Here is an 11,999-nt window from a genome sequence, read left to right on the forward strand (position 1 = left end):
TGGTAGATAACTTTTTTACTCAATTTAACCTACTCTATCTGCACCTGACCGGTGGTTCGCGAGTTATGGGACACTCTGTATACACTTCTCAAAAACATTAACGGGACAATTTTTTGACAAAAAAATTGTCAAACTTCGAAGTGCTGTAACTTTACGAGAAATTATACTACTGAAACGAACAAAAAAGCAAATTAAAATTTGAAATGTCTACATTGAGATGCTCTTGCGCCCATGACGATACAATCATTTGAAGTTATGTGACTTTGATGAGGAATAAGACAAATAAGAAAATGAAAATCTCAACTTTAACGCTTCACACCGAGTGAGGCGATTTTTTGTGGCTTATTAAACCAACTTCACATGAAGGCTGTTTCTTTAGCTTTAATTTTGTTTTTTATTTTTTGTCATACGATTTTTTCTTGTCAATTTCACTTTAAACGAAAAAACTCTTTTTAAACTTTAGTAGGCCATATTAGGCGAACAGATCATGTACAAGAACGAAAAAAAAGCATTTTGAAGTTGAAAGTATCAACTTTCAAGTAGTAAGACTAAATTTCAGATATGATTTCTTTTTGCATGCCATTTTATACTTTGAACTTAGCTCCAAAATTTTAATACGTCAATACAAATTAAGATGACTGCACATAATGTAAAAATCATTCTTTCGACTACTCTAGCTTAAGAATAAAAGTTGAAAATGTACTCTTTCAAGTCCACTTTGGTTTTTTAAAATTTGATTATTTTTGGCGGAGATATTCAACTTTAAAGTTTGTGAGAGAATTTTAAACAGAATATGCATATAGTGAACGTATTCTTCATCACGCCTACAATTCAAAACGTGCGTTAAAGTTGAGACTTTCATTTCCTCTATGCATTATTCCGCTCCGAAATCACATAACTTCAAAATTAATGAATGTATTGTCATGGGTCTAAGAACAAAGTAGACATTTCAAACTTTAATTACTTTTAAAAACTTTAATTACTTTTTTGCTCGTTTCAGTAGGATAATTTCTCGCAAAGTTACAGCATTTCAAAGTTTGACAATTTTTACGTCAAAAAATTGTTCCGTTAATTTTTTTGAGGAGTGTATATATGAAGACATGTACAAAAAAAGGATAAATATTAATGTCTTTACAAAATGCACGTATCAATTATCAATACATTTATATATACATATATGAAAAATGTATACTTGTCCTTATATGTGCATAAATTCATGTAAGTAGGCATTTATCCTTATCCATACATATATATATATATTGCACTATTGGATCTACTACATAAGAGAAACACTGATACAAGTCCCCAGTGGCGCAATCGGTTAGCGCACGGTACTTATAAGACAGTAATTCTGTGAGCAATGCCGGGGTTGTGAGTTCGAGCCTCACCTGGGGAAAATTTTTTTTTATTATTTTTGTATTATATAATATATTATTGTTAGTGACATATTATTATTGATTATAATTAATAATATTAATTAATAATACGCATTCATATTAAAATTTTTACACGTATATACACAGAGGGAGAGACAATATAATAAATAAATAAACAAACAAATAAATAAATAAATAAATAAATAAATAAATAAATATATATATATATATATATATATATATATATATATACATATATATACACATAAATATATACAAGGTGGGGCATTTATATTGAGACACCTAAATATCTAAAAAATAAAGCAAGATCGAAAGAAATGTTTCAGGCAAAAGTTGTTTGGTTTCGAGGGGATCATAAGATGGTACCATTGATCTGACCTTGAAGAGTCACGTGAAGGTCATTTTGAATTTCTTAAATGGAACGCCCTATATATTTTTGCATATTCTTGTAGCTTATCTCGAGAGCTTTCCAAAATACTATAATCAAATGTTTTTTCATTGCGTACTTTTCGAGTTATAAGGCTTCAAAGTTTCAATATTTTGACATAAAATACAAGATATCTTGTAAAATATTTATTTTTCGATTATCTTATCCTAATATTTTTATGCACAGAATAATGAGACAAATTAATTGCCGTAAAATACATAATTATCTTTAAGAAAAAATCTGAATTTGCAACTAGCAGTTACACATTTTTACTTTAACATAATTATGTGTTTAATTATGCCAATTGATTTGTCGCATTATTCTGTGCATAAAAGTATTAGGGTAAGATAATCGAAAAATGAATATTTTACAAGATATCTTGTATTTTATGTCAAAATATTGAAACTTTGAAGCCTTATAACTCGAAAAGTACGCAATGAAAAAACATTTGATTATAGTATTTTGGAAAGCTCTCGAGATAAGCTACAAGATATGCAAAAATATATAGGGCGTTCCATTTAAGAAATTCAAAATGACCTTCACGTGACTCTTCAAGGTCAGATCAATGGTACCATCTTATGATCCCCTCGAAACCAAACAACTTTTGCCTGAAACATTTCTTTCGATCTTGCTTTATTTTTTAGATATTTAGGTATCTCAATATAAATGCCCCATCCTGTATATATATGGGTGTGTGTGTGTGTATGTGCGCGTGTAAAAGCATCTTTAAAATATAAATATTTAATTGTTTTCCAACAGAGCGTATAAACACTGTTTACTTAACAACATTCATAATTACAGAAGTTGGATTCTATTCTATATTAAATATGTCTGTAAAACTCAAACAGAAATTAAATATTAAAACAATATATACATTTTTCATACAATTATTTAACATAAACTTTATTAATAAACCGTGAAATATAAAAAAAAACAAATGTTTATTACAAAAGAAATATATTTTAACTCTTAGACATAGTTTGTTCTTTAAGTATACTTTCTTTGTCTTTAGAAGCACTTTCTTTTACAATTTTGCGATTTCTCCATGCTCTCATATATGTTCTTGGATGAACAGGTAAGAATCCAGCAAGTCCTAATAAATCCGCAACAGGTTTAGATACTTGTGCTCCTTTAGCGAACCAATATTGTATTCTTTCAAAATTAAATGATACTAGTTTCTCATTGTGTATATTTGGAATAGGATCATAAGTACCAACTTGTTCTATTGGTGGCCTCTTTTGCAACCTTTTAACCTATGATATAAAAAAATTAATTTATTGACATTATAAATATCTTTTGTTTTTTTTCATTTTATTATATGTTCCTTTTCACTTTTTTTCTATTTTAAAAACATAAATTACATTTTTTTTAAAAATACAAGTTTTTTAGAAATATAAAAATTATATAAACTAAATATAGTTAAAAAAGATGGATTTATGTAATTCTAATTTTTTAAAAATAATCAGGTGAACTTACATCAATTATAATAATATGATAGAACGGTCTATTAGTGCAGCCATAACGAACCATTCGTATTGCTTTGCCAAACGGCGTAACAATACCTGTTCCAGATGCAGGATGCAAAGGCAGTCGAGGCATATTTGTTAATATTAAAAACTATTTACATACACACACACTTGAGTAATTACTTTTCACGATGTTTATAGTGTATGTAAAAATTGGCTTAAAAGTTAGTAGCACCAAACTCTATACATACTAAGTGAATCGTATGGCATGCGACCACAGACTTCTATATACTAGATCACAGTCACAGTAGATACAGTAGCGCAATTCTCTGTCGGCACATTTGATCTAAGCGTGGGTTAAAATAAATAGCACTTGCGCGGACTTGATGTGTAACCAATCATGAGCAGAGATCTTCTGTCTTTGTTTTTTTCTTTATTGCACTCTCTCTCAATCTTATGAAATAACAGTTTGCGAAAAAAATATATGCTTTTATTGATTGTCAAAATATTATCTTTATATACGTAATATTTCTTTTAATTATATTAACCACTAATTTAATTTATTTTTTTTCCCAATCCCAACTAAATATATTTTCGAACGAAGCCTGTATATACTGTGCCACAGTATAGACCATAGACATCTATATAATACTAGACCGCTAAGCTCCTTATACAGGGTGTCCCCGAATTGGCGGATCAACTCCCGTGGATAGATAGAGCGTGTTAAACAGAAGAGAAAAATTTTATTATATCATTTTACTAAATTCGCAATAATTAATGAGATTGGTCTATAAATACATGCATAAGGAATTCAACCAATCGAATTCCTTATGTATATGCATTATGCGTTATGTAAAAGTGTGTGCGGCGGCCTTTAGTGCGTGGTACTGATCATAATGGCATCGACACATGTCAGCACATACACAGAAAAAATTATCTTAGTACATAAAATTCGAGGACATTTTATATAAGCAAAATTTGGAAAATTAAGCAGGGGAGCGTCCCGTTTGACACGTCACAATTGACCACAGCCACTTATATCGACCGATGTCTAGGGTCATCAGCAACGATTAACCAATCAGAGAGCCTCATTTTAAACTGGCCAATTGGCGACGTGGTCAATAGACTCCCACCCATTAGCAGTCTAGTAATATATGTATAGAAGTCTGTGGTGTCCCCTTGTCCCTTATCTTGACACTCGATAAGATCAATAAAGCTTTATTTATATTTAATATATCTATGGAACGAATAGGAGAATCCCAGTTCCCAGTTGCGCACAGACCGATTAGACACAACCAATCATATTAACCAATGCTTAGAGTCACCAGCACGATTAGCCAATCAAACCAGTTTGTGTCCAATTGGTCTGTGTGCAACTGAGCCTCATTCGAACGAATTTAACATCTATATTGTTAATATTGCATGCAATATACCAATCTTGCAAAACAATATTCCCACAATATTCCATCTAGGTATATATCGTGTAGGGGAGTATATACCACAGACTTCTATAGTATAGAAGTCTGTGGTATGTACATATTTTAGTGGTATCCACTGAGAATTATCGAAAGTGTTAGGTTATACGTTTATGAAAATGTGTTTAGATAGAATATCCTTAAAATGCTCTAAAAAAGTTCTTTAATAGAATCAGCTGTTAGTATCGGTCCCATGGTGTAATGGTTAGCACTCTGGACTTTGAATCCAGCGATCCGAGTTCAAATCTCGGTGGGACCTTTCAAGTATAATTTTTATTTTTTTTTGTTTTATGTAAATATATAGATATTTTTTAATGATATACAAATACGCACACAATAATAAAGGTTTTCAAAATTAAGTGTATAATATTAAGTATAAATAACGATATAAGTAAACAATGAAACAAGAGGATCATATTATAAATTTATTGTATTATTAATTTCTTAAAATCAGATTAGCGCATAAGAGCTAACATATGTAATTTTCTTACTACACGTGAATAGATATTCATACGTTTTATATATACAGTAATGTATCCCCGGTAAAAAATTTCTCATATATAATTATATATAACAATATAAAAGTATATAGAAATATATAAAATTCTGTATAAGTTATGTATAGTTATGTATACTATGCATAATTTTGTATTATTGTTGACTGACATCTAGCCAACATTAATATAAAATTATATATAACTATACAATAAGTCAAATATTATTATATATAATTATACATAACTTATATAAAATTTTATATATTTCTATATAATTTTATATGGTCATATATCATATATGATTATACATAACAAATTTTTTACCGGGTCCCAGATAGCACATGTTCGTTTTATAAACGTTTTCTAAACGTATCCAATATTTTTTAACCGTCAAGCATCAATAAGAAACGTTTCAACAGAAACATTTTTAAAATCATGGTTTAAGAAACGTATTTTTTACATTTCTATAAATAGAACAAAAATTAATTTTTAATTCAAAATTATATATATACACATTATTAAGACTGTACTTATTAAGACGATCCCTAGATAGCACAGACAATTAAAAGATGTCTTTTTTAAGTTATCTTTCTGACAAGGCTAAAAGATGTCTAAAAGAATATCTTTCTACCTACAAAAAAAGTCATTTTTTAAAATATGTGTCTTCTAAAAGTCATAATTAATTTTAGTCGACAAAAAGATATCTTTTTGATCATCTTTTCGACAAGACAAAAAAGATCTATTTTATAATATACGTGTTCCTTTGTTTGCCGCTACGTGGCGTGTTCAGACTTAAATAACTCGTATTCAAGTTTTCATAACATGTATATAAAGCTTAAAGGAACAGGCACTAAAACTATAATTTAAATTATGTTTTTTTTGTCAATTTGACTTTTGATGTACTCTCAACAAGAGATTTCAAACATGATGAAAATAGATGGATTATATCTATATATGCATTATTTTATTGAATCTGTGAATAAACAAATTTTTCACAAATAAAGGAAGAAAACCGTATTTTGACAGTTTCTTAAACCTTTTTTTTTTGTTAGAAAATGACGTTTTCCTTAACGTTTTTTAAGTGGACATTTTAACCAATCAGAAACGTTTTCAAAAGCCGGTTCTAAAACGTTTCGCAGAAACATTTGTGAAACGTTTTTGAAACGAATATGTACTACTTGTGATAATATATGAATATTATTCTTTTTCATATTACACATTAAATCTTGTGCACTAATCTGAGGTAATGCAAATTTGTGGAATTCTCGTTGTAAAACTTTATTCATTGCTTACTTATACGTATAATATCGTATATATGTTTTATATATATAAAAGAATTTAATTAAATGTGGAATTTAATTTTCGCGTCTGATATCCCCGGTAAAAAATTTCTCATATATAATTATATATAACAATATAAAAGTATATAGAAATATATAAAATACTGCATAAGTTATGTATAGTTATGTATAGTATGCATAATTTTATATTATCGTTGACTGACATCTAGCCAACATTAATATAAAATTATATATAATTATATAATAAGTCATATATTATTATATATAATTATACATAACGTATACAAAATTTTATATATTTCTATATAATTTTATATGGTCATATAGCATATATGATTATACATAACAAATTTTTTACCGGGTCAGAATTCAAAACATATGGCTACCCGTTACCCTATATATATAAGCGCATAATATTATACATATAATATTTAAGATCTATTCAAGGTATATTTTTAGAAGATATAATATTCTAAGAATATACCTTAAATATTATATAATATTATGGACTTAGGGTATAAGTAAAAAAAATAAGTAAATAAGAGAAAATCTTGAAGAAATAATTTGCTTATTCTCTCTGTCCCTATATATAGAAAAATATAATAATAAAAAGAATAATTATTATAATAATTATTATTAGATATAATTAATTATATTATTAATTATAATTACACATATGCACGCATGCACACACACACGCACACACACACACACACACGCGCGCGTATGCGTGTGTGTGTATTTTTTCTGAGAATAGATTAAGATAAGCTTTTATGCGTTTAATAAATAAAGTTAAAGCATAACATTTTTTTCAGATTCAAAACTATTGTATATAAAACTTTTTTCATATACCCATAGTAAACGCTAGATATTCCTAAAATATTTATAGTATGTTCCTAAAATCCAAAATAAACATCCCAAGATTATGCCAAAACATTCCGGAATATTTAAACAATGTACAAAGAATATTCAAATAAGCACAAAATGTACTGATTTTTTATCATTTTGTATACTGTCCCAGTGAGAAATGACCCATCGATCCCCGGTAAAAAATTTCTCATATATAATTATATATAACAATGTAAAAATATATAGAAATATATAAAATTCTGTATAAGTTATGTATAGTTATGTATAGTATGCATAATTTTGTATTATCGTTGACTGACATCTAGTCAACATTAATATAAAATTATATATAATTATATAATAAGTCATATATTATGATATATAATTATACATAACTTATACAAAATTTTATATATTTTTATATAATTTTATATGGTCATATATCATATATGATTATACATAACAAATTTTTTACTGGGTCGATATCAAATTGACATCGAATTGACGTCAAATCATCGAAATTACATCAAATTGATATCAAATCGACATCGATTTGATAAGTCATTTCTCACTGGGGTTTTATTCTATTTTTTATTTCATTTTTTATGTTCCATACATATCAAAATTTACACTGAATGTTTCTTATTAAATATACAGGTAATATTCATATAGAATATTCTGAATATTTTACAATTATTTGAAGGTTCTATATATGAACATTTCTCTACTATTCCAGGATATACAGATTTTTTAGAATACGAATAATGGAATATTTTATAGGAATATCTAGCGTTTACTGGGTGTAAGCTGATATTCATAATCTGTACTTATACTTAAGTTTATCCTAAGTTTGTTTAAGTCGTCTTAATAGACTTCGTTCGCAGTCAATCCGATAGCCGAATGGCATCTTAATAAGACTTTACTTAAGATGACCTTAAATAGGAGGACGGATTATTAATTCCGGTCATAAAAATTATGTAATAAAACAATATATTTTATAGAGTTAAGTTTTCTGCACAATCAAAAATATATAAGAAACAAATAACAGATATTATAGATAAAGATTCAAAAGAACAGTTGCGTTTCGATTTTTGAAAATATAAAGTTTAACGAACAATGAAGGAATAAGAATAAAACCAAGAAACATGTGTTAGAATATAAATAATTAGTAAAATTATACACGATTCAGTCATGGCGCATTCGCTCATTAATACCTGATTAATTTCACTACAATATATATATATACAGGTGGACCATTTTAATCCATCCAGTCGAATATCTCGAAAACCAAGCCCGGCAGAGAAAAATGTTTCAGACAAAAGTTTCGAGGGGGCCATAAGATGGTACCATTGGTTTGACCTTGAAAAGTCATTTGAACGTCACGTGAAGGTCACTTCAAGTTTTTTAAATGGAACACCCTATATATTTTTACATATTCTTGTAGCTCATCCCGAGAGCTTTCCAAAATACTTATGACAAAGTATTTTTCATTAAGTATTTTTTGAATTATAAGGCTTCAAAGTTGCAGTATTTTGACATAAAATACAAGATATCTCATAAAATATTCATTTTTTGATTATCTTACTCTAATACTTTTATGCACAGAATAATGAGACAAATCAATTTGGTGTAAAGAAAACACATAATTATGTTAAAGTAAAAATCTGAATTTGCAACTAAGTTACACCAAATTGATTTGTCTCATTATTCTGTGCGTAAAAGTATTAGAGTAAGATAATCAAAAAATGAATATTTTACGAGATATCTTGTATTTTATGTCAAAATACTGCAACTTTGAAGCCTTATAATTCAAAAAATACTTAATGAAAAATACTTTGTCATAAGTATTTTGGAAAGCTCTCGAAATGAGCTACAAGAATATGTAAAAATATATAGGGTGTTCCATTTAAAAAACTTGAAGTGACTTTCACGTGACCTTCAAATAACTTTTCAAGGTCAAACCAATGGTACCATCTTATGGCTCCCTCGAAACCATACAACTTTTGTCTGAAACATTTTTCTCTTCCGGGCTTGGTTTTCGAGATATTCGACTGGATGGATTAAAATGGTCCACCCTATATAATGAAAAGAAAATCTTATTCAATGTGCACAAAAATGTTAAGAAGATAACGATCATTATTATAGTTCGATCATATCCACATATATAAAAAATTATCACAAGAAAAAAGATAAACAAAAATAATGCAACAATAAAAAATGCGTAGATGGAAATTGCAAAGATTATAAATCTATTAAAAAATTAAACAATTGAAATTAACAATTAATTTTTTAATAGCTAAACAATTAAAAATTCCTATTAATGTCGTGACACCCACTAATGGAAAAATTTTATTGAAAAACTATGAAATCAATGAAAAGTAAAATGAAAGAATTATGGAAAAATATTTATTGAAAAAATACTAAAGATAATATTTCAAAATAAATCATAATTTTCCATATAAAATTCAATGCAATACTGCAAAATATAAAGAAATAAGTTAAATATATTTTTGAAAGTAATAAAACAGTTTTGAAATATATCAGACATTATATATGAATTTTACTGAATTAAACTGAAAACTGTGTTACTTTTAAATGAAAAATTACTGAAATAGTAAATATTGATGAAATAATAATGAAACGGGGATTCTTTCAATTGAGAGAAATTTTTAACAAAATTTCATTATATTTTTCAGTAAAATATTTCCATCAGGGTTATCTTTTATTTTCTTTTTCTCATCTTTAGTAATAAACATGAGATATAACATTTGCAGATTCAGACTCGTTTACAATTAGTTTTATTCGCGCTATCCATACAAAGTTTGAGAACCAACCCAGGTAGCACATATTCGTTTTATAAACGTTTTCTAAACGTATCCAATATTTTTTAACCGTCAAGCACCAATAAGAAACGCTTTAACAGAAACATTTTTAAAATCATGGTTTAAGAAACGCATTTTTTACGTTTCTATAAATAGAATAAAAATTAATTTTTTCATTCAAAATTATATATATATATACACATTATTAAGACTGTACTTATTAAGACGATCTCCAGATAGCACAGAAAATTAAAAGATGACGAAAAGATGTCTTTTTTAAGTTATCTTTCTGACAAAGCTAGAAGATGTCTAAAAGAATATTTTTCTACCTACAAAAAAAATAATTTTTTAAAATATTAGTCTTCTAAAAGTCATAATTAATTTTAGTCAACGAAAAGATGTCTTTTTGATCATCTTTTCGACAAGGCAAAAAAGATCTATTTTATAATATACGTGTTCCTTTGTTTGCCGCTACGTGGCGTGTTCAGACTTAACTATAATTCGTATTCAAATTTTCATAACATGTATATATAGCCTAAAAGAACAGGTACTAAAAGTATAATTTAAATTATGTCTTTTTTGTCAGTTTGACTTTTGATGTAATCTCGACAAGAGATTCAGAACATGATAAAAATAGATGGATTATATCCAGATATGCATTATTTTATTAAATTTGTGAATAAACAAATTTTTCACAAATAAAGGAAAAAGACTGTATTTTGACAGTTTCTTAAACGTTTGTTTTTGTTAGAAAATGACGTTTCCCTTAACGTTTTTTAAGTGGACATTTTAACCAATCAGAAACGTTTTTAAAAGCCGGTTGTAAAACGTTTCGCAGAAACATTTGTGAAACGTTTTTGAAACGAATATGTGCTACTTGGGAAGTAACTCACTCAACTGACTTTTGTTAAAGTAATTTTCTTGTCAATTTTTCAGGGACGCTATCCTATACATATACATGATTACTATGTTTGTTGCTATATCAAAATGTGTGCGCAATGACATTTATTAAACCGAAAACTATCGGTTTGTGAAGCTATGAAATCTATCACTTATATTTTTTTATTTTTGTGCGTTATATTCCTCATTCTTCATTTCTAAATCACTAATATCTGTACCTTGTTTCTTATTTTTGATTGTGCGGGAGACTTACAATTAGACTCAATATACATAATAATAGAAGAGGTGTTAGGAATAGGAAAAAAAGAGAGATAAGCTCTTTCTTTCTCTCTATTCCTAATATTAGTTTTTATTTCTGTTTTCTCTATGCGTTGGACCTTATTATAGAGAGAGCTTCAATAATTATATTGAGAGAGGAATCAGTAAATATGGTCTCGAAGTTTTCCGATTCAAAAGGTTCTAAAATCCTATAAATTACACGTGCACACTACTACTTTTATATGAGAGAACTAGATAATACTTGCCAAAATTAAAAGTTTATTTTTTTATGTAATTGTCTCAAAGTGATAAAAATAAATTTTATTTTCAGATTTTATTTATTTCACCACTTTAACTAATTATTATAATTTCAGGAAATATTGTTAATTTACTTTCTTTATTTTGAGACGCGCTTCTTGAAATGTACAAAAATAAATATTTTATTTCAATGTATGTATTATGTGTGTACATGTTTATAATGTAATAAACATAAAAATATTATAAAAGAATCTTTAAGTATTAGATTACGGTTAAAAATATATTCCACAGAGAATACTAGCGATAAAATGATTTGATTAGTGATTGCTGCTGCAATCAATTATTTTCG

At 27.3% G+C, this 11,999-nt stretch overlaps 1 protein-coding gene and 2 non-coding genes across 3 annotated transcripts; 2 read left to right on the forward strand and 1 right to left on the reverse strand.

Moving 5' to 3' along the window:
* Positions 1-1,302: 1,302 nt before the first annotated feature.
* Trnai-uau (transfer RNA isoleucine (anticodon UAU)) lies at positions 1,303-1,396 on the forward strand. Its single transcript has 2 exons — positions 1,303-1,340; positions 1,361-1,396. It is a non-coding gene; the product is annotated as a tRNA-Ile (tRNA).
* A 1,315-nt stretch (positions 1,397-2,711) lies between these two features.
* Mrps16 (mitochondrial ribosomal protein S16) lies at positions 2,712-3,597 on the reverse strand. Its single transcript, XM_072894618.1, has 2 exons — positions 3,301-3,597; positions 2,712-3,077 (listed from the first exon to the last, which is right to left on the reverse strand). The coding sequence occupies exons 1-2, from the start codon at positions 3,421-3,423 to the stop codon at positions 2,787-2,789; spliced, it is 414 nt and encodes a 137-aa protein (XP_072750719.1). The 5' UTR covers positions 3,424-3,597; the 3' UTR covers positions 2,712-2,786.
* A 1,355-nt stretch (positions 3,598-4,952) lies between these two features.
* Positions 4,953-5,024, forward strand: Trnaq-uug (transfer RNA glutamine (anticodon UUG)). Its single transcript has one exon. It is a non-coding gene; the product is annotated as a tRNA-Gln (tRNA).
* Positions 5,025-11,999: the final 6,975 nt, after the last annotated feature.

Source organism: Anoplolepis gracilipes, chromosome 6 (assembly GCF_047496725.1).
Source record: "Anoplolepis gracilipes chromosome 6, ASM4749672v1, whole genome shotgun sequence".
Taxonomy (NCBI): Eukaryota; Metazoa; Arthropoda; class Insecta; order Hymenoptera; family Formicidae; genus Anoplolepis; species Anoplolepis gracilipes.